Below are 22,710 nucleotides of genomic sequence, written 5' to 3' on the forward strand. Positions count from 1 at the left end.
CTGTGTTCAGTGGCTGAACGCCTGAGACATTTCAGGCTCTTGGCTGGGATGAGGCACCCTTGGCTGGGGCTCCTGGGAAGCCTGACCCCTCTTTACCTACGCCACGGCTGGTGGGGTACACGTCTTAGGATAACCAGGACCAGCTGGCTAGGCATTTTACCAAATCCTCAGCAGCTTCCAAATGTACCCTAGAGGCCAAGAGGACCCTGAATCCAAAATGTCTCCTGAAGACTCAGGTTTTCAATGCGTGGTCCCAAGCTGTTGGACTATCTTGGACTTGGCTTTTGGAAGCCCACCACTGAGTGTGGGCCCCTGCTCACTTCTCACGCTTTCTGGGTTGGCTCTGAGGAAGAAAGCCATGAAGTCTTGTCACATGTTCCTGCTCAAGCACATGTGATCAGCCATGACCTGAGCTCTCTAGAATACCTCCAGTCAACACCTTCTTTTAAAGTTTTTCTGTTAAGCATTTTTTTTTTTTTCAGAGATAGAGTAGTAACCATAGACAGACACTCAGGAGAGAGATGCAAATGGCACTCAGGAATCTTGAATACATGGTTTATTGACACCAGTACAGGGACCCCAGGGGAACACTTTCCTATGAGCTCATCACCTTGGAACCTGTCCCTAAGACTGGAGAAACACGGTGTCTTACAACAAGACTCCCAGAATGCCCCTTGAAATAACCCTTGGCAAGACCCAAATGGCATGTACGTGGCAAAGCTTGGTGTTTGGTAAAGCCGTAGAAAGCACAGGACCCCAGAGGGTGATCACTGGAGGCTACAGAGGCAGAATCAAACCAGAAGCACGGCTTGCTTTACACAAGTTGACCTGGCTTTCATACAGCATGGCCAGGGCCGTCCTTCTGACCCCGAGAATACAGTTGAGGTAGCCAGGACACCCATGCTGAAACTTACCATTGGGAGGCGGGGAACTGCATGCAGGACCCAAGAGGGCAGGGGCAGACAGAGCATGGTGAAGGGCAGGGGCTTTCCCAAGGCCCTCGCTGCCTGTGACTCTGCCACCACTAGTCCTGAGTCTCACGCCGCGCTGCAGATACCTCGTTTCCACACCCCTAAAAACACGCCACCTCCGAGCCTGGATTCTGATTTAACGCCTGCCTGTGCCCTCCCAGCCCTTACTCCTACAGGCCTTAGGTTAGGAGGCAGCTGTACCTGCAAAAGCAGCTTGGCTGTTTCAGCTTTTGTATCCACGCAAGACACTGGCGTCTGTAACTCAGCTCTTTTTCCAGCCCACTGAATCTTAAGAATAGACACTAATAATACTTAAAACTCTCTGCTGCTGGTGGAGGATGGGCTCCTCTGCTCTGGCAACTGCTGGTAATGCTGTGCACATTCTCCATGCCTTACCCTAAAGGCTAACCGGGGCTCAGAGAGGTACAGTGACTTGTTCAGCTAATATAGTGTGATGGTGGCAAAGCTGGGCCTTGGGAAGTGCAATCACTCTGGTTAGGGGATCCTCTTGGGATGAGAGCCTGAAGAAGAGGTGGCCAAGAAGTCTCGTGGGCTAGGTACTGGCAACTCCAATCAGGATAGAAGAGTCCTTTTCTATGCACAAGACCAGCCCTCAACACCAGGGGTACGTGGTCTCCCTTGGTGCCTAACGTTCGTCCTGGACCAATGCCAGGCAGGCGCATGGCTATCACCGCCGCAGATGGGGTGAGGGGTAGCAGAGGCACTCAAGACTGGGAAAGGGACTTCCCTTTACACCGAGGCCTTGGTATCTGGCACGACCTTACATGTGCGTATGAACGAGACCATCAAGGAACATCTATGTGGGTTCAGATTCCACTCTTACCAGCAATGAACAGAGAAAGATTAGCAAAAAGGGAGAAAACCAAAATCAACATCTTCCTCTGTCAAGGTCACTGCTACAGGCAAGCTGGACCAACAACTACATGTTTCTCTGTGCTGAGAATGTAGGGGGGATCCCAGATTCTGACCCCCAGATGGCAGCTGGCCTTCAGGTTGAGCAATACCCAGTCATTATGGTGGGCTACCGTGTGTCTAGAGCGCTTCCTATCAACAGAGTATGACCAAGGAATGGCCCCAAGTCCTCCATCCCTGATGTGGGAATAGGTAAACACCAACCATGCAGCTGGTGTGCCCAACCAAATATGGCTGGCTTCCTCCCCTGCTGCTGGGCCGTGGGCTTGCCTCAGGGGCAAAAACACCCTTGCTTCTTTTGAAAGATGGCTTAGGTGCACTGAGCTAGGGCTCTGCTCCCTACAGGCAGACTATGATCGTCTCCTTGGGGACCACACAGCCAAGCTTCTTCTAACTGTTGTCCTCCCCGAGCCTTTGCTAAGCCACCCATTATCCTCTTGGCCTGCTAGTATCTGCGTGGAGGAGCCTTGACTCACACGTGGCCCTTGCTGAGGGCCTCCATAGACCTTCTACTCTGGGTGTCCCTCCCTCTGCCTGGTTTCTGTGCCTGATTTTTTTTAAAGGTTTATTTAATAAGTATACAGTATTCTGCCTGCATGTGTGCCTGCAGACCAGAAGAGGGCACCAGATCTCATTGTAGATGGTTGTGAGCCATCATGTGGTTGCTGGGAATTGAACTCAAGGACCTCTGGAAGAGCAGCCAGTGCTCTTAACTTCTGAGCCATCTCTCCAGCCCCCATGCCTGATTTTATACTTCACAGCACTAGGGATGTGGAGGTTTTTCCTGTTGCTCAGGTAGGAGACAGAGTCCAGCAGGGAAGGAGAGCAGCCACAGGAGAAAGGTGGCAACTGTAGCTGTCAAATTGCTAGCAGTTTCTGGTGTCCCTCCCTAAGACACCAGACTGAGGGGCTTGCCAAAATTCCTTACCTAGCACCATCCTCAATGACTCAGTCCATGTGCCTACAAATACACCAAGAGTGTCCAAAGCTTTAGCCCAAGAGTAGTACGGTCCTCCCAGAGGGGATCCAGTAGGGATCCAAGTGTGGACAAGGAGGCTGGTGTTGCCTCAGATGCCCACAGTTACAGCCTCTGCTGATCATTTCAACAAAGTTCTGAGGTGCCCAGAAGCACAAAAGGACCTTCCCAGAAAGACTGCCTTCCCAAAGCATTTCCTCCCACAATAAATGCTGCCTATTTGAGAACCCCAACATGTCTGCCTATCAGGATCCATGATGGGCCCAGCAGTTCTCACCTACGCCAAAGCTGTTTAAGGCACTTAAGTGGCTTATTAACACAACCTGGAAAAGTTAGTTTCCATCCTGAATTAGGAAAAAAAAAAAATCAGTAATACTGCAAATGTCTCCACGAACACACAATGTAAAATACTTAAGTTTTCAGGAATAAAATAAATGCTAAGCTTTGCTTAAATCACATGACCTTGTGGGTCAGCTTGGCACTGATAAAACACGACAAAACCTGAATACTGACTCTGGATTAGACCTTTCCCTGCAATAAATCTATGCAACAAACAATCTGACTTCACCTCCCCCAGATGCTCAAGGGAGAGAGAGAGGTTTAGAAGGCCCGAATGTCCTTTGTACTCAGTTAGAGGGGAGTGGCAGAGGGCCAGGCCCCTGGTGTTCCTCCCAGTAAGACCACTGCCTCTTCTCTGGAAGCCAGCAGTTGAGCAGGACAAGCCTTCTGTTAGTGCAGACGAGGCCCTCCCGACCCTGGGGACAGTGAGAAGCTACAGTCCTGGGCTGGACACTTAGTTGCAGGTCTCCGCCCAGGATGGGCCTGACAGGTCTGTGTGAGGGTTCCCCATAACCTGACCTGTGTTTTGGTTAGGCTGCCAAGAGGTGCCTGTGGTTTCTGTGCCCAGCCCTGTCCTGCCCTGATGCCCTCAGCCATGTACTCTTTGGTGAGGTCATGTTCCTATGCTTCCTTCTGAGATTCATTTGCTGTCTTCTGCAGTTCTGCATCTATGAGGACAGGCTGTGGCAGGCAACATGAAGGGCTGGGTTGCTAAGGGAATGTTGTTAGGGTATGCACCCCTGCCCACTATACCTGTTGGAGCTAAGGTCTTTGAAGGGGAGGGATCACAAAGGCAGGGGGAGAAACAGGATGGGGTCTGGAGGCCTCAACCACTTAGCTTCTCTGTGAGGTACTGGTCCCAAGCTCTGAGAGGCCAGTGGGCGAGTCCTTGCTTCCTACATCTGCTTGGACATCCCCTGCCCCCTGGGCTCCACCCTCCAGCAGCTCCAGGGGGTCCCTAAGGAAGACCACCATGACTGTAATGTTGTCGTGAGAGCCCCGGTCACGGGCCACAGCCACCAGCTCCTCAGCAACATGTGACCCACTTCCATTCTGCCTGACCAAGTGGCTGTGGACGAGCCCCGGGATTTCATGGTGGGGGACAACATCGAAGAAGCCATCGCAGGCAAGCAACAGGTAGTCCTCCAAGCCTGTTAGCTCTCTGGATGCCGCATCCGCCTCGCCAGACACATAGGGCTTCTGGAAGACATCCCCTGGGAATGAACAGAAGAATCTTGTTTCCCGCTTCTCCCACGCCCAGGACCACCTCATATCACCATCCTCGGGCATGCAGGGCCAGAGCCTAGCTGGCTCTTGTGGGTAACCTGCCTAACGCTTCCCGCCCTCTGTGGAGCGGTCAGCCCCAGCTCTACCGGAGCAGCCCTCATCTAGGAATGGCTGCCACCTCCAGGGTGTCAGGACACAAACAGCTACAGCAGCGCAAACACAGGCTGTGAGGAAGGAGGCAACCAAGACTCTTCAGGAGGCTGAGAAGGGAAGATGCCAAAACTCCCAGGGATTACATAGGATGGAACGAAGTTGTCGGAAGGGGCAGGTATGGTCTCAGAGGTTGGGTCTAAGCAGCGATGGGATACAGAGAAGAATGGGAAGCTATTCTCCAAGAGGAAAAAGGACCTTAAACATTTTTTTTTTTTTGAGAAAAAAATTAGCATGTATAGGCTGAGAAAAAAAAAACCCATCTATGGAATATTTAAGCTGGGCTGGGGGTTTCCTACTGTATTTTAGGGGGTCCTACAGAGGGTTCCTAATTTTCTATTTTTGTACTTGAGTATTATTATTTGAGAAAAGATCGATAGCTCAGGCTGGCTTCATATACCTTTTGTAGCTCAGGATCCGAACCTCGAAGTTCTGATCCTCCTCCACCCACCTCCTGAATGCCAGAACGAATCACAGGTGTGTGCCATCACACCTGGTGTGAGCAGCAGCCACTGGGAGCTGAACACGGGACTTCGCTCTGAGAGGCCAGTGGGCGAGTCCTTGCTTCCTACATCTGCTTGGACATCCCCTGTCCCCTGGGCAAGCACTTTATCAAATGAGCTACACTTTCCCTACTTAGTAATTTTTTGACTTTACAGTGTTTGATAGTATACACAGTCAACAAAACTGCACTGTGAACCTGAGCCTCTCCTGGTTACAACGGCCTTTTCCAAACATCACAGTGCTGAGGAAGCAGCAGAGAACTGCAGCTTACAATCAGCTGGGGGCCTAGGAGACAATGGCTGACATTTTCCTAGACTGTGCTGAGCTGGGATCCAGTAGGTTGGATCACATTCTGAACAAGGTATTTTTAGCTTATCATGGGTTTATCTGGAGGCAGCTCCGCTGTGCGTCTGAGACGGCTATGTGCTGTGAGTAGCTTATGAAGCATGATTTGCGCTAAGTCACTGCGAAAGCCTGTGGCTCTCTCTCCACCCTGCAGCAGCCCATGTATCCCCTTACCAATGGCTCTAGATACTGCCAGGGTCCCGTTGACTCTCCAGCAGTCCATGAGGGAAACGAAGCCACCTAGCTCTTCAATGCGTGCTTTCTCATCCTGCAAGAGATAGTCATAAGGCGGGGACTTGGGTGAGCTGGGGGTGGGGTGGGGTGGGAGCTTGAATGTCACTATGTAAGTAGAATCTAAGTCCCAAGACCTATCTAAAGCCAAAATACTTGAACCAAGTGAGGAAGCTCAGCTAGATAGCTGTATCAGGTCTCAGTAAAAACAGTGCAAACGAAAACTACCCTTTAGCTGGAGGAATGATTCATCAAGGAATGGGGGCAGCATGGAAGTGCCAACCACGTAAGCCAGGCAGATCTAAGCAGTGTTTGGGCTAAGGTGTCCCTGGGACAGGAGAGGGGTGTTAGCTCAGCCTCGAGGGCAGATCCCTCGACTTTCACTTGGGGCTGCTACCTCTACCATGAAAACTGCTAGGATGAGGCCTGCGCTATGTATATAAGGCTGCATGGCAGGCGTCAATGCTTGAGCAGGCCAGGAGAGGCAGCCCCATGCCCACCCTTACTTCTCCTTCTCCCCACTCCCCCCTAGGCATTATCTCTGCCAGAGGATCTTGGTACTCCAACTCTAACTGCAAGGGGGATGGATAGACACTTGGTCCAGCCACCAGTATCTTGAAACTCTCCCTGGTCCTGTCAGTCCCCTCCAGGGAGAGGCCTCATGGATGTAAAGTGTGACTTCTAAAGGCTAGTGTTAGCAGATTAGTGCCCATCTTGTGCCCCTCTGGGGCAAGGCATCTTGAACATCTCCTGGAGGAGGGAGGTCACTCATATCCCTCTTTTACTTGTGTAAACCTGACCTCACACCTTCCTTGGGACAGAGCCCTCCTTTCTGCAGCTCCAGGTCCTGAGGTACCTTGCTAACTTGGCTCCATAACCTTGGTCCTGTCCTGGTCCTTCTTCCCCCTCCTGGATCCCTCCTCAGTCAGCACTGACCACAGCCTTGCCCTGTGCCCATGCTTGTTCCAGGTGTCCCTTGCCTGTTTCTTCTGACACCCTCCCCCCAGTTCCTCCTGGTTCATCCTCCTCACCTCCTAAAACAGTATCTCCGCAGCCAAAGCTTGATGGCTTAGCCATTCTATGAACAGGCACATTTCCCTTTCCCTGGCTTCAGGGCTGCACTCCAGCAAGGTCCCCGCATCACTCAGAGCACCTCCGCATCTCCGTGAACTCCCACGGCCCTTTCCATGTCTCCCTGAAGCCTGCGCGCCTCCCTCCTGAGGCCACTGGATTGCAACTACAGATGCCATCTCCAACCTCAGGCCCACTCTTTTGAGACCAGACCTCAGCTTGCCCTCTAGTGGCCTGGACATGGTTAGGTTGGTTAGTGACTTCTCGGAGATTTTTCCCACTCTGGTCTCAGCAGTTGCAGGTCAATGTGCAGGACCTGCTCTCTCTCACCCTGACTTGTTGCAGCCCCTTCTGCCTTCAGGACGCAGCCCATGCCTTATTCCCAAGTGCTTTCTCCACGGCACTTGCCCCGAGTCTTGTACCCTCACCGTTATGCCCCACTTCTCTACCAAGCAGAGTTGCTGGGCAGAAGGTACTAGGTCCTGTTTCATCATCTGGCTGCCTCAGGAAAGCATCCTACAGAGTAGACGCTAAAGGTCAGCTGGCCTAAACTGAACCCATGAGTGGGATGGGCTCTGTTCAGACAGCTACAGACACCATCACAACCCATAGAGTCACTGGTGGTTGCTGGGCCCTCTCTTGAAGCTCTGGTCAGGTTCTCACGTTCCTGCTGTGGCTCTGGCTTCTGAGGGAGTCTTTTCACAGATGTCTGAGTGCTTTTCTGGCAGCTGGCAGGCAGCGACAGGCATCACAGGCAAGACTAGGCAGGATGGGGAGGAGCCGGGACTAACCTCGGCCCTGGCAGCTGCAGGTCAGCACACAGCTGACCCACCAGTGTGCTTCTCCGCAGGCACTAATTCAGCACTAGGCCATCCCATCTTCACCCTACCCCTTCACGGGACCTGGCCTGACAGGATCCTGCCTGACAGACAAGCCCTGAGGCTTGGAAGTGTCAAGCTAGGACAAACGGGGCTTGGAACTGTGTGGAAAAATGTTTCCACCAGGCTTGCGGGGTTCCTGAACACATTTTGCAAGAATGTTGGCATTCTTGTGGGAGAGAATATCCAGCCCCTGGCAAAGGTTGGCACTTGATCCAGACCTGGCTGTGCTTTACCTGCCCAGGGGAGGAGGGCTGGCCAGGGAGCAGATGTCAATCCCTTGCAGTGGTGGTGGAAACGGCACAGCACGGGCACCCCTGGAGCTGTGTGCTCCAGGCAAGTGACTGAACCTTGGTTCTCTGTACTGTTCACTGGCTTGAGCACATGGACCTCCCAGACCCCAAGCCACATTCCTGACTGCTACCTGTCTTGCTTCAGCAACCCAGGAACTGCAAGAGGAAAGACAGCCTGCCTCTGCTGCAGACCACCCCAAACCTCTACATGACACAGCAAGAATGTGTGGGAAACACATGCGACTCCCCAGGTGGGAGCTGACCTAACACGGCTGTGGTGCTCAGTCAGTTCAAACACAGGCGAAGGACAGACAGAGTGCTTGTAGGAAAGAATGCAATGATCCTGAACCTCTGAAGAGATGTTCAAGAGCTGGAGAGATGGCTCAGTGTTTAAAAGCACTGGCTGCTCTTGCAGAGGACTTCAAGGTCCCATCACCCACACAGTGGCTCAAAACCACCAGTAACTCCAGTTCAAGGGGATCTCTGGCCTGTGCCTGTACAAGGCACAAATGCAGTGTGCACATACATGTAGGTAAACATTTATAAATACAAATAATAAAATCTTAGCAACAATAACAACAACTTATGTTCAAATTTACTCCGGAAGGCTGGGTGTGGTAGCTCACACCTGTATTCCCAGCACCTGAAAGACACAGGCATAAGGACTGTCTCAAGTCTGAGGTCTGGTTGAGCTGCACAGTAAGTTTCAGGCCAGGCAGAGCTGCATAGAGAGAGCCCACCTTAAGAGAAAAAGAAAAGGCCTGGCAGCGGTGGCACACACCTTTAGTCCCAGCACTTGGGAGGCAGAGGCAGGCGGATCTCTGAGTTCCAGGCCAACCTGTTTACAAAGCAAATTCAAGACAGCCAAGGCTACACAGAGAAACCCTGTCTGAAAACTGACCCCCGCCAAAACAAAAACAAAAACAAAACAAAAACATCCCAAGACAACTAAGACAAGCTCATTCTGAAAGAGAAACAAAGGGAAACAAGAAAGGATGTATTCTCGCCATCCAATGGTGCTGTGTAACTGTTTCCTTCCAACTAAAATAGACCCTTCTGGGGGAGGGGAGGGAGAGCAGCTTTCTGGTCTCCCAAGGCTTGGGAAGCCTGGAATACCATGCAGGAACTTGCAGGAATGAAGCCATCATGAGCCTGTTTCCCCATGGTGCAGCTGCAAGTTACCTGTGTGTAATGCTAGCAAACTGACTGGTTTATCCACGAGACTGGGTGAACTGACTCTGGTCTGCCACGGATGCTTTTTATCTGGAGTGAAGAGGCATTTCTTTATTTCCTCCCATGAAATGTCAAGAAACAGATGGGCCGACTCCTGGACTGGTGAGGCTGTGGACAACGGATTCTCAACAGCAGCAGCGCTCTGCTCAGGCTGGTCCAGCCTGAGGACAGGAGTTGGGCAAATCTCTAAGACTGACTGAGCATCGTTGCCCCTGGGACCTGCTGCTGTGCAGACAGACCTGAGCGTGGACTATGGGATGTACCCAGTTTTCACTGCTGCCTCATTTTTAGAATGGAAAAAAGAATACTGGTGAATGTCTCAGTGACTTGGAGAATAGAAGGCCACGCCATGTGTCTGTTAGAAAGGGCGGGCGCTCTTTATGTGCTGATGAGGGGTGGTCCACTGGCTGTACAATTAAGTGATACAAAGCAGAGAGGAATGTAGGGGAAACAGGATTGGGGAAGGCGGTGTATATGTCTGGGTGAGGACCTCAAGACTCAAGGTGCCCAGTGGCTTTGCGGTTCTGGGACTCCAGGGTGGCTGCTATGTCTTCCAGACTCAGCAGTGTGGCTTCCTTGCTCTCTCAGCCTGTGGCCATCCGCTTTGCCCCTAAGTGTTGCAGGATTCTGCTGGGCTGGGTGTAGGCCCTGCCCGCTCTATTTCTGGGTTTGCCTGCTAGGGTGCAAGGTCCTGTTCTTGCCTGTGGACTCAGAAAGAGCTCCTGTGGGGTCCCCTGCCCACGATAATCAGGCAAAGGAACCTACCTTCTGAAGGAGCACCAGGAGTCTTCTGGACCCCTGTACTTTCTACTTTACCCCACTAATACCTCATTTCACTGCAGGGACCCCAGTAGTGGGTCCTCAACTGGGGCCAGCGTAACAGGGCCCTGAAAATGTCTTACGCTTGGATAGAGGGAGCCCCTTACCTGCCGCTCTGGTCTATGTGGCTCCATCAGCTTCACTACCTGTCCTTGCTGTACCAGGGTGACCTGGGAGTCTCCAAGCCAGGCGACATGCAGGGTCGTTCCTGTGATGAGTGCGCACACACCCGTGGTGCCACTTTGTAGTCGCTGCAGGGAGAGAAGGAGAGCCATGTAGGGCTGAGAGGGCCTGGGGAGGAAGGTGACCCTACACAAGGGATCATGTCATTTTCATCCTGTATGGAGAGAACAAGTCCTACGGACCCCCTTCATCTCTAACAGTGATGGTAGGAAGCAGGCTAATGATACTGGGAAATAGGCATGGAAGGGCAGGAGTGAGGAAGGGACCACCCAGAACCAAAAGAAGATTTAGGCATGACCAGTGCTGAGGCAGGGCTTCATGAGTGCATGTATAAGCCAAAACTTTACCAGCTGCATACTGTAAACAAATACGATGTATGTTTGAACTGTATCTCAACAGATTTGCATTGAAAAGGGGGCTGAAGGTGTAGACTAGTGGGACACTCGTGTTAGTCATGAGAGGCCCTTAGGCTTGATCCCCAGAACAAGGGCGGGAAAGAAACAACTCTTGCTTAAGTAACTCCTTTCTTTATCCTGAGGAGTAAGCTAACCTCCGCGGCCTGCTTCTCTTGCTGCTGGATGTGACAGAGGGCGCTAGGCTCCGCTTAGAGAGCCTTGGAGCTTTCTGGGTAGAGAAATGGAATCCAGGGCTGCTGTACTCCACTAAGGTCAATATATGAAGACTGAGAAGCTCTCTCTAAAGCTCTGGGATTTCAGGCCTCTATGTGCTGAAACTCCAGGTCTGAGGTTTTCCAGCCTCAGGGCAGAGCGGCTCCTACGCTTACTCTCAGGCGGCAGCTCCCCTTGCTTCGCCTGTAAGTGTTGCACGCTTCTGTGCTATCCTGAGTGCAGGCCCAGCAGGCCCTATTTCTGGGTTGGTTTCTTTTCTTTTCTGGTTTTTCAAGACAGGGTTTCTCTGTGTAGCCTTGGCTGTCCTGGAATTTGCTCTGTAAACCAGGCTGGCCTCCAGCTCACAGAGATCCGCCTGCCTCTGCCTCCTGGGTGCTGGGATTACGGGCATGCATCACCACGTCTGGCTCTGACTTGGTCTCTTGAGTGATCTGAGCAGCAGTGTCCCAGTGTCTAAAATGGCTATAGTACCAGACTGGGCCCTCACTGTTGCTGGAAGGGCCCAGCGAGGTCGCTTTCAGGCCACAGAAGAGGGGCCCATTGTCTTTTTTCCACAAACAAGGGCCTCATCCCTACACAACCTGCCACTCCACGAAGATAAGTACCTACTGGCTACCAGTAGCCTACTGAGACCTGGCTGAGCAAGGGGCGCTGGGACGGCTTGTCAGCCACGCTTTTCTATTTTCTGTTGGTTGATCCTGGTGAGGCCACCATTCCCAGAGCTATCAAACTTTTAGCAACACACACCCCTATCCTGCTAGTATTCCCTGTCATTGGCAGGCCAGGCAGTCTGGAGCCCATGATCTCAAAGCCACCTCCTTGACCTACAGGGCCCAAGTTCTCCCGGTGCTGGCTGGCTGGGCTATTCTTACAGCTCAGACTAGCAGGGTTAGCAGAGCATCTAGGACTGAGCTTGTTGGGACTTAAGTTTCTTGAAAAACCAGGCTTGCCCCTCTGCCCCGTCTCCTGCTCTCGGAGCTGTAAACGATCAGTTCTTTTAAGTCCTTGTCTGCCATTCTATCACCCTCAGCCAGCCTGTGTCTTACGTCAGGTAGCCCTGAGCTGGCTTGGCGGACCAAGTCTGTGTCATACAGACCCAGCACGGTGGGCCCTGCAGGGCTGTGGGTTGTGGTCTCCAGGTCTTCATGTGCTGGACCTTCACTTCCATGATGCGATATTAAGAGTTGATAACTATGGCATCAGGGAAGAGGACTTTGCTGGGGTTACGCACTGGGAGGTGACTGGGGCTGGAGCAGACCATGATTTGACAGGGCAGAGGATAGAGCTCCTCACAGTGGCTTCGGGTATGGAGGGAGACCAGAAACACACACACACACACACACATATGTGCACATGCGTATTTGTGTGCACAGACACAGACGCACCCGCTTAAGTGAAAGCTGAGTGCCATGCCTGAAGGAGTGAGGGGGCATGGCTGCCAGCGGTGCTTGGTCGAGACCCTTTCTTCCTGAACCACCAACTGCTTTCGCTCTCCTTCCTCTACGGAGAGCAGAAACTCTCTGAAGCTAAACGGCTCCAGCTCCCCAAATGGCACTTTCCACCCAGCTGCCAGTTCTCACCTCTCGCTTGGCTTTCCAGAGAAACGAGTCATCGGTGCGCCGGAAGGCTTCTCTGAGGGCTGCCGCCGGGTCGGTGAGCAGCTCTGGCTGGTGAGCTGCATTGGCATGCACGTGCACAGAGGCATACCTTGCAGCGTCCACGCCCCCATGGCCATCAAACACAGCGAAGTAGGCGCGGTCCACGGAGTCCTGGCGGGAGTGCAGGGCGAGTCAGACCCAGCCAGCCGTTCTCATCTGGCTGTTACCAGGGCGGGAAGTAGGGTAGCACTACGGTGGCAGGGTCTGTCTGCACGGTTCGGGTACTGAAAACCTAAACCCCACCGTACGTAAGGAAGATCTTGGCAGGTCACTGGGATCAATCTCCTTGGAGATGAACGGACCACCGAGGAGTAGCTATCCCCTTGGGAAACTCAGTCTTGCGACGTGCTAGCCTACAGGACTTTGGTGTGCTCAGAGCTCCCCGCTGGCATGAAGGCCCTCCTCAGATGCAGCCCCTTTACCCAAGGCTTCTGGTCTCCAGAGCAGTGAGAAGTACATTTTTATATTTTAATACGTATTTACATTTTCTATCCTGTGACCCAGGCTCAGGATCCCATTGAAAATGGCCTAGTATCGACCCCAAGTTGAGTACTTCTCAGTATTTCCCCAGGCTTAGCTTTGGCTGGCAATTCTCTCAGCACTCATGGCTCCCCGCCTTTTGCACCTTCCATATCAACCCCCCTCACACCCTCCCCCCTTTACTGTTTGTTCCTGGGCTCTGCAGGTGCAACACTCACAGACAGGCCGAAGAGGTGGTTGAAGGTAGGAAGGGCCACGTGTCGATCCTCCATCTTGCGTCGTGTGTTCCTGATGGCATGGATGGAAACCAGCCACTGCCGCTGAGGGGCCTGGGCAGTCAACAGCATCTGCTTTGGACACTGGCTACATACTTCCCAAAGCCAGTTAAAGAAGCTCCGTGCTAGGCCTTTGGCATCCAGTACTGATGGGCATGATGGAGAAATTGTTAACCAAAAAGTAAAGCCATGCAATTGGTGCTTAACTAGTCTCCTATACTCCTTTCCTGCCTTGTTCTCAGTAGCCACACCCCCACAGGGTTTCTCTGTGTAGCCTTGGCTGGCCTTGAGATCCACAGAGATCCACCTGCCTCTGCCTCCCCGAGTACTGGGGTTATAGGCATGTGCCACTGCTCCTGTCTAGGGTTTTAAATAGCCCCTCCCAATAGCCTACATGGGCCCCACTAGTCAATCACCTCATCTCCTAGGGCATGCTCAGTACACCAATCTATAAACTATGCAAGAAAGCCTGTTTCCAGGGACCAAAAGTCTCTGGGAATCGTCCATTAATTAGAAACACTATAGGTCCAATGATAAGGAATAAGTGAATTCTAGCCTGTTATGACAAAAAAAAAATTAAGCTGCTACTAAAAATGATTTTCAAAACTAAACACACAACTATCCTTTAAGCCAGCAACTGTACTCTTGGGCATGGATCCCAGAAAAATGAGGACTGTTCCCACAAGAACAGTGCATGAATCATACTACTTGCATCTGTGACAGTCCAAATCTGTGGTTGGTCCAGATTCCCTCCAACCTACAAATGGCTCAAGAGCTACACCTTTGGTGCAGGTCCATCAGCAGAAGTGAGTGAAACAGCTAGGTCAGTCTCCAGAGAATCATGCCAAATGGAAGACACTAATCCCCCATGTTAGACATGCAATTCCACTGATAGGTTTGTTTTAAATGACACCATTAAAATGGAGAAAACTAGTCGCTGCCAGGAGTTAGGGACTGGGTCTGGTAGGCGAGGAGTGTTAGGGTGGCCCATGGAAGGCAGTGTGTAGGGTCCTTGGAACAGGGGAACTGCCTTGTGCACAATTACAGCTTTGCATGATGCTCCTGAGGACATTGGGCCACATATAGTTGGGATGTCTCTATATTATTTCTCATAATCAACTGCACGCGTACTTACGATTATTTCAAGACAAAATTCATTTAAAAAGATGTAACAGAACAACAACAACAACAACAACAACACCCAAGCCCTGAGCCCCAAACCAAGCAAAAACCCAGCCAGGGCTGGAGATGTAACACACCTGAGTCAGATCCTCACAGACAGACAGACAGACAGACAGACAGACAAACTACAGGGCAACACAGAAAGGAGAGTACAACGCTTCCAAGAATGTAAAACTTTTTAAACGTGGTTTTAAATGAGAAAATGATAGAAAATGACATACATGGTTATCTGCAAGCACATGAAAAACCATGTAGTTCCAGAAAAAAAGGGGAGGGGGCAGAAATGATTTCCACACAATCAAGACACAGGCAGGAAGACCCCAGGAGCTGCATCTGTTGGCATGTTTTTCCCCCCCGCTGTATGTACAATGTTCTAATACTTTTCAGTTCTTCATTACAAGTGCATGGCCCATATGGTGGCTCTGAACTCTGCCGGTTCTTCTTGCAGCCATTCCCATCACCCGGCAAGCTGCTGCTGCACAATTCAGACTTTAAAGGAACAAAGTTTCACAAAGCCTCACTTCTAAACAAGAGATCATCAAGGATCAAGTTCAAAGGAGACTTCAGGGGCTACGTCTTCATGTCTTAGTTCATTTCAATGTATAAAGCCCTTCTGCCCGTCTGGATGGTGTGACCAGAGCCATCATCCAAGTGGGTAGCTCAAGGTCAGGTAGTTGAAACCCGGAGTTCAAGCATCAAAGGGCACACCAGAGGCACAAGAAGAAAGGGGAGAGGTGTTCTTGATCAGAAGTACACCTTTGGAGGAAAATGGGAAGAGTGGAAGGAAGCCAGAGGGAGCCACAAAAGAAAAGCAATGAGCAGGGAGAAGGATAAGCTCCACCAGAACCTCCACCAAGGCAGGGCAGAAAACCTGGAGTCTGCTGCAGCTGCTGTGTCCAGGACCGTGTGCCACTCAGACATTTAGCAACAGCTACTGGAGTAGCAGGCTGAGGAGCTGGAGCCCTGAGTTTGTTACGCCCAACCTAGGCCCTGCAGCTCTAAGTGTGAACTCACTTGCCCTCTGGCCAGCCAGTCTCCAACCACATCACTTCCCAGGTCTTTTATTCTCTTCTCTGTTGAAAGTTAGACTCAGACCATTTCCTGGGATGCTGCTGTGGTCTCCCTTCCTGCCCCTGGGAACTGCTGGCATTGAGGAAGCTTTGAGCATGGCAAGGCCTCTAAGCCCGGGCTGCCTCCTTTTCAGCCTTGAATTTTGCTCAAGCAGAGAAAGGGCAATAAAAAAATGAGGATGACAGGCCTACAGTAATGCCCAGTCTTAGGCTGTGGGAGCCATGCCCTGATTTTCTAGCCAAGGGCTATAGACCTGAGTCTCAGGAACTGCTTGGGAGGTCTGTCTTCACACCAATCACAGGGAGGCTGCTGGCAGGTGGGTGTGGAGGGGCTTTAGTCTATTCTCTGTAGCAGCAAGCCTCATAGAATGTGCTGATACAGTGGGCAACAACAGCTTGGAAACTACAGACTTGCCTCTCAGGTGCTCAAGGCCACAAGTCTAGGCCTGCTTGGCAGCTCTGGGACAGGCAGGGCAGGCTCCTCCCTTCTCCACACGCCAGTGTAAAGCCTGGTCAGTTGCCATTCTCCTTTCCACCAGTAGGTGATGCTCTCTTTTGCCTGGAAGGGTAAGGTGGGGGTGCTTCCTTTTTGAGGCCCTGGTGTTGGGTGGGGACTGTCACCAGGCTGGAAGCCTGCTAGCCTTATAGAGAACAATGGACACCTGTCCTTGTGCATAGCTGTCTTCCAGGCAGAGGGACAAGGCCATGCTTGGATGAAGGCTGGAGGGAGTTGTGGAAGGGGCCAGAAATGGGGGTGGGAGAGTGGTTGGTAGGCACAAGGGCTAGAGATGCAGGCAGTTTTCTTTCACTGTGTTCTTTGTTTTTCTTTCCACACACGACCTAATGCCGAGCTAAAAGTACTCAAAAGCAGCAGCAAAGGGAGAATCTTTCTACCTGCGTGGAAAGCGTGGCTGCATAGCCCGTGTTCCTGCAGCTACAAATTCTTTCCTGGTACGTTTGGTTTTATAATAACCAACACCTTGGCAAAAGTCTGGGAACGAGAGCCATGGAGAGTAAAAACATTTGTATCTTAAAAACAAACACTGTCACACGGCCTGAGGCCTCTTGGCATTCACTCCCGGTTTCTGAGTTCCTCTTGCTGAAGTGTACATGGTAGGGCCCAGCCGGCTGCTACTCCAGGAGCAGTAGACAGGTAAGCCTCCTCTTTGCCACCTCATGAGTTTGGGATCACTGACTTCTTATGGACCCTCCATGGGTGGACATGCCACTCTGCTGAGGGGGAATAGCAAGGTGAGGTCGGCTGTGTGCCAACACCTTAGATTCCTCGTGGTAGGGCAGGACAAACAACCATCCATGTTTAAGTGCTCTGAAGCACACTTAAGAAAAGTCAAAGGTAGGGCCCTGTTTCACTGGCTGGCTCTGACCTGGGTGCTGGTCACAGTCTCCGCTGCAGGTCTGCTATGCCATGCCATGTTGTCTTTGTACTCTGACCTTGCTGTCTTGATAGCACCCTGGCACTAACCTTGAGGGTCAACCTGAGTCTGTCACTTGCTAAACAGTCTCAGAGACATATGAGAGGAACTTACAGGTCACAAGGGGTTTCTCTTCCTCATCCTCTTCATCCTCTTGTTCAGGCAACTTCTTAAATTCAGAAAGGTCTGTCCGTAGTAGCTGGGAAATTGCCTCGTGGGTCACAGCCGAAGCAAAGGGTGCAGGAGCGTTCCTAGGGAGAAGACATGAGAGGGTGAGCTGGAGTAGCTCCCAGCTGATGTCTGGGCCTGACAGCCTACACCGTGGAGGTGGAGACGATGGCTCGGATCCCACACTTGGCTGATCTCTGCCTCCAGAGACCTAAAATGGATGTTTACACAACATCAGACACATACTCTTTGACAGGATCGGCTGGGAAGATATCTTTGAGGCATATGAACCTCCATGGCCAAAAATCTGCCCGATGCTCAAGCTGGTGACCCCTGGGACCAGGGCATATTAAGAGTTAAGCCTCTATCTCTCCATTTCATATGCTGAAGGCTGAACATTTACTGTCTCAATAAGTTCAATAAGCATAGCACTAGTAAAGATGAGGTTACAGTAGAGTGGGATGGACCCCTGCTTCAGTGTGCCTGGCATCTTTGTGAAAAGGGGTAAATACAGACACAGATACACACAAGGGGAAGCCATGTGGCTATAGGACAGGAATGTAGAGGTAATTATGTTCAGACCACCAGGAGGGTCCAGCCCTGTGGACACTTTCATCTCCATCTGGCCCCCGTCACGAGACAATGATGACTGTCATTATGGTGTCTGGTCTGTGCGCTTTGGGATGACAGCTTCAGGAAACTGCCCCCGGAAGGGGGTCCCTTCCGACAGAAGACCCATGCTGCCCTGTGCAGCTCAGACTCTCTGAGCTGCTGAGTTTATGGAGAAGGGAGCTAGGGGTGGGCCAGGCTGTGGCCACAGGGACCTCTGGCCTGCTCAGAAGAGAGAACTGACAGCATCCGGCTGAGTTCTTAGATCTCTGAGCACGTGAAGGATGGGCTGACTGGTGAATGCAGGTAATAACAGCCTGGAGAGGCCAAGGCCTACAGGCTGGGCAGGGAGCCTGGGAGTTAGAAAGGGGCAGAGCAGAACAGTGCTGGGAGCTGATCAAGAGTGGGGCAGATCAAACTGGATCTGAGCAATTGGGCTGAGGGGGAGGGGTAGCCCTCCCACTGAGCCCAACTGGGACAGGGAGGCAAGTTCCGTACCACCGGTTCTGCAGAGCTCAGGAGACCTGTGGAAACAGGGTCTGATAGGAGATAGAGCCACAGGAGAAATGAAGCCTTGGAGGCCCACCTCCAGAAAGAGTCGGTGAAGTGGGGAATGGCAAAATAAGGGTCCCTTGGGACCACAGAATGAAGGTTCTATGCCTAGCTTTTATGTGTCTCTCTCTCCTCTCTTCCTGTGTGTGTGTGTGTGTGTGTGTGTGTGTGTGTTCGAGGCAGAGGCCAGAGAAGGATATTAGATATCCTGCTTTATCACTCTCCTGGATTCCCTTGAGACAGTGTCTCTCACTGAACCTAAAAGCTTGCCATCTGGGCTAGGCTGGCTAGCCCCTAATGTTGGGGTTATAGGCACACGCATACATGCTCAGCTTTTACATGGTTACTGGGGATTTGAATTTAGGTTTTCATGCTTGTACAACAACTGTTCTCATCCACTGAAACACTATCTCCCTTTACTTTTTTTTTTTTTTTTTTAAAATACAGTATCTCATGCTGTCCAGGCTGGCCTCAAGCTTGCTATGTAGCCAAGGCTGACCTTGAACTCCTAAGTTCTCCTACCTGTGCCTCTTCAGGTAGAGTGCTAGGGTTACAGTTATATACCATCATGCTAGGCTGACACTTTGGGCTTAATGAGGACAATGACCTTCTAAGAGCCTGGCTGATGACTTATAGCCTAGGGGACTGGCTAGCTATTGCTGGCCTTTAGTTTTAGAGACCTGGGAACTGAACGCTGAGACTCCTGCAGGCTAGGCAAAATCTGTTACAGCTTTATTTCCACTTCCTGAGCCGAGGTCTCACTTAGGCTGGCCTTCAGTTTACCCTGGATCCTAGGCAGGCTTGAACCTTTACTCCTCCTGCATCAACCTCTTGGGTAGCTGAGTTTAGTAGACTGCACTGCCAGGCTTTGCTACTGACAGTCTGTGGAACTGCATAATGAGCTGAATTTTTTGAAAGGCAAGAGTGACTCAGGGAGAGGCTTCTGGAAACGACCAGCTAGGATGGGAAGCGCTCGCCAAGCTCGCTGAGACCCTGGGTTGCATCTCCAGCACATGCCTACCACATCCCCCACCTCCAAAATAAAGAAGGATGCATCTGTGAGTAAGGCAAGAGAAGAGGACATGTCCAAGTCATGTGTCATTGTCTGTGTCTCCCCCACCCCCACTTTGAGGCATTTCCTGTCAGGGACTGGGTTTTCCATTTGGAGGCAGGGAAAGGATACCTGCTCACTTTGGTGCTGGTAAGGTCATGCTTAAGCTTCTTGCCCATTGGCTGCTGTTGCTGTTGGGGGCAGGGAGGCAGCTTCCAGCCACGGAGACACAGACAATGCCTGGCCTCCAGCCATCCGCATTTCCTTCCCGGACACAGCTTCTGCCTTATTCCGGAGACCCACCCAAAGGTGGGGAGGCCCACAGTCCTGTCATCAGCATGAATGTCAGCCCTGATTCTGGTCCTGGGAGTGGAACTGTGCTGAGGAAATGCCCATCTCAGGGTTACTAGGTGCCCACAATGTCACAGGAGACAAAAACCACATGTAGGTACTTACAGTGTAAGTTTATATTGCTTGGGGACCTACAGACATGACAGTGAAATCACAGACGAAAAAGAAAAAGGAAAAGGAGTGTGCTGAGCCCAGAGGTCAGAGATATGACTCCAGATGGTCTCAGAGGAAAGGTCATTTGAAATCCGAAAAAAAGAGCCAATGGATCAATACGTTTGAAGCCCTTTGATATCCACAACTTTAAATGGGGCTGTGGGGACATGGGCAAGGCGTAAGGGTCTATGAGGCACCGAGTGACTACGTTGTGTGCCCATGGCTGAACGTGAATGCTTTGTAACCGCTGCATATGATGCAGGTTAGGTCATGCCACAGGTAATGAGGACATACACCTATGTCCACACATGAGAGAAAATGCTAGAAAAGAACCATCTGGAGGGCTAGAAAAATCGATTTTGGCTTTTTTTTTTTTTTTTTTGAGACAGGGTTTCTCTGTGTAGCCTTGGCTGTCCTGGACTTGCTTTGTAGACCAGGCTGGCCTCGAACTCACAGAGATCTGCCTGCCTCTGCCTCTGCCTCCTGAGTGCTGGGATTGCAGGCATGTGCCACTGTACCCGGCTTACACTACATTTTTATGCTACACTATGGTTTGTTTAGTGGATGCACACAGGGCCTAAGCAGGCCCCTGGGGTTCTGGGCACCCCGATCCATCTTTTCCTTCTTCTTCTTTTTTTTTTTTTTAATCGAAAATAAACTTTTTAAATACAATATTCTGATCATGGTTTTCCCCTTCCTATTCATATCCACTGTCCTCCCTCTCAAATAAGCACATACACAACACCCAAAGAAAAAACACAAGAAACACACACACACCATAAACACAAAATCGAGAACTATAATATACAAGCAAAAGGCCAGTAACATAAAAAATGCTTACACAAAGCAGTATGAGACAAAAAAAGTCTATAAAAATATACATGTGGCCACCTACAGTTGGGCATGGGGCCTACCCTTAGGTGTGGTTTCTATACCCTGTGAGGCTCTGTTGGAGAAAACTAAATTTTCCTTTGCAAGTGGTTGTCAATTGGAGATAACCTTTTGGCTAGGAATGGGAGCCTGTGTCCACCTCCCCCTTTAGTGCAGGTTCAAGTGTGGCTTGAACCTGTGAAGGCCCGTTGAATGCTGCCACACTCTCTGTAAGTTCCTATGTGTGTCAGTCCTGTTATGTCTGGAAGACGCGGTTTCTTTGGTATCATCCATCCCCTCTGGCTCTTACAAATTTTTGGCCCATTGAGTTTCTAATGCACGGTTTTTGCCTGTCACTGACTACTAGTGTGCACTCAAATGAGTCCTGGTACTTCCTTTATCACATGCAAACACTACTGACCTGGGGCTCAATAGTCCACCCCTCATCCCCTGGGAGTACCGGAGTTCCTGCTTAGCCCGTCTCCGGGTGGGCTAGGTGCTGTGGCTAGCAGCTACTGATGTACACCCCTCCCTTCCCGTTTCACTGCTGTGCTCCCCCCACCCCCATGCAGTTCTCCCCAGGAAAGACCTTTCCCTGTACCACCTATACCTGGGAACCTATGGCATCGCTTAGAGGCCCTGCAATGCCCAATGCCCCCTCTTTAGGGACCAATTCTGAGCCTAGGCCACATGTCCTTGACCTCCCAACAGGTACCTTTCCCTGTTAGCTCTCTGCAACCCCTACCCCCCATTCCAGCCCTTCTGGGCTCGGTTTTTCTTTCTGGATATTGCTGAGCCCTGCAGGTAGTAAGGCCCTTTGTCATAGATGTGGAAGGTCTGCTGGCTGCTTCCTCCTGCTCCCAGAACTGACTCAGCTTTCTGGCTCCCAAGTGCTGCTTTGCTGCTCTGGACTTCTTTTAAGAAGGCAGAACTTAAGAGCCTTCCTCTCACTCCCTGTATTCAAGGCTTCTGACAATGAAGTAGCCAGTTCTTTCCCACCCTGAGGATGAGTTACTTTATACCGCCTGCCTCTGAAATAGTTTCTCCAAACCAACTAGCAATATCATATTCATATACTAAGATCACAGAGTGATGCTCCTGAGCTGTGGGGTCCAGGATAGACATGGCTCTAAAGCAGACTGCCTGTGAGTTGTCTACCGTGCTAGGATCCTAGCAACTGTTGTTGGGTGAGTAGAGATGGAGATGAAGGGCACTGGGGGCCAATTTCTCACATACTCAGGTAACACCAAGGTGACAATATGCTGAGGCTGGACGCTGTTCCAGCTGTGGGAAGAGTGCTTAGATTAAGAAGCTTGGGCTTATTCCCTTAGTGAATGCAGGCTTGTATAGATGTTGTACGGCCTGAAATGTCCCTGGCTTCCATGAGCTACCCCTTTGACCAGTAGGAGCTTGACTGCAAGAACAGAGAGGGCAGAGGGCAGAGATGGATCTGTCCTTTACTGTCTTTCAAGGCACAAAGACTTCTAGACTGGATAAATAAATGAGGGGTAATGGCACAAGGCCCAGCACAGCTCTTCTGAAAAAGAGTGAGCCTAGAAGAACCTCACAGAACTGCTGCTCTTCCTTCCCACAATCTGCAGGGTGGCTGGACCAGGCTCTTCTCCGCCTGCTCATCTTTATCTGAGCTGGGACAGTGCCCGCTGCCTCTTGGATTGTCAGGACTTAGAGAGCCGTGTGGCCCTACCTTGCCCAGGCCATGAAGCCAGTCTCATACCCTACTTACCTCTGCCTAAAAAAATGGGCAGGACTTATACCTGAGCACCTAGACTGGGTTCAACTGTGTACCCTGAAGACCTAATCCCAGAAAGTGACCTGATCTGGAACTACAGTTTCTTTTTAGATGCAGTTACAGTAAAGTGGGGTCATTCTGTGGTCCAAAACCTATTATGACTAGCTTCCTCCAAGTAAGGAGGCCAAGGAAAAAAATGGCTTAGTCAGTAAAGTGCTTCTTTTGTGAACATACAGATGCCAGTGCAGATTCCCCAGAAGCCAGGT

At 51.1% G+C, this 22,710-nt stretch overlaps 1 protein-coding gene across 2 annotated transcripts in view; it reads right to left on the reverse strand.

Moving 5' to 3' along the window:
* Positions 1–541: 541 nt before the first annotated feature.
* The window catches only part of Ppm1f (protein phosphatase, Mg2+/Mn2+ dependent 1F), a 31,069-nt gene continuing 8,900 nt past the window's right edge, over positions 542–22,710 (reverse strand). For both annotated transcript variants that reach the window (XM_021645951.2, XM_021645949.2), the window contains exons 3-8: positions 17,055–17,191; positions 13,199–13,401; positions 12,423–12,611; positions 10,138–10,281; positions 5,680–5,773; positions 542–4,433 (exon numbers count right to left, since the gene is read on the reverse strand). In XM_021645951.2, the coding sequence (XP_021501626.1) occupies positions 4,054–4,433; positions 5,680–5,773; positions 10,138–10,281; positions 12,423–12,611; positions 13,199–13,401; positions 17,055–17,191 (1,147 nt within the window). In that variant the 3' untranslated portion in view covers positions 542–4,053. The remainder of the gene's footprint in view (positions 4,434–5,679; positions 5,774–10,137; positions 10,282–12,422; positions 12,612–13,198; positions 13,402–17,054; positions 17,192–22,710) is intronic.

This window comes from Meriones unguiculatus, chromosome 17, assembly GCF_030254825.1.
Source record: "Meriones unguiculatus strain TT.TT164.6M chromosome 17, Bangor_MerUng_6.1, whole genome shotgun sequence".
NCBI lineage: Eukaryota > Metazoa > Chordata > Mammalia > Rodentia > Muridae > Meriones > Meriones unguiculatus.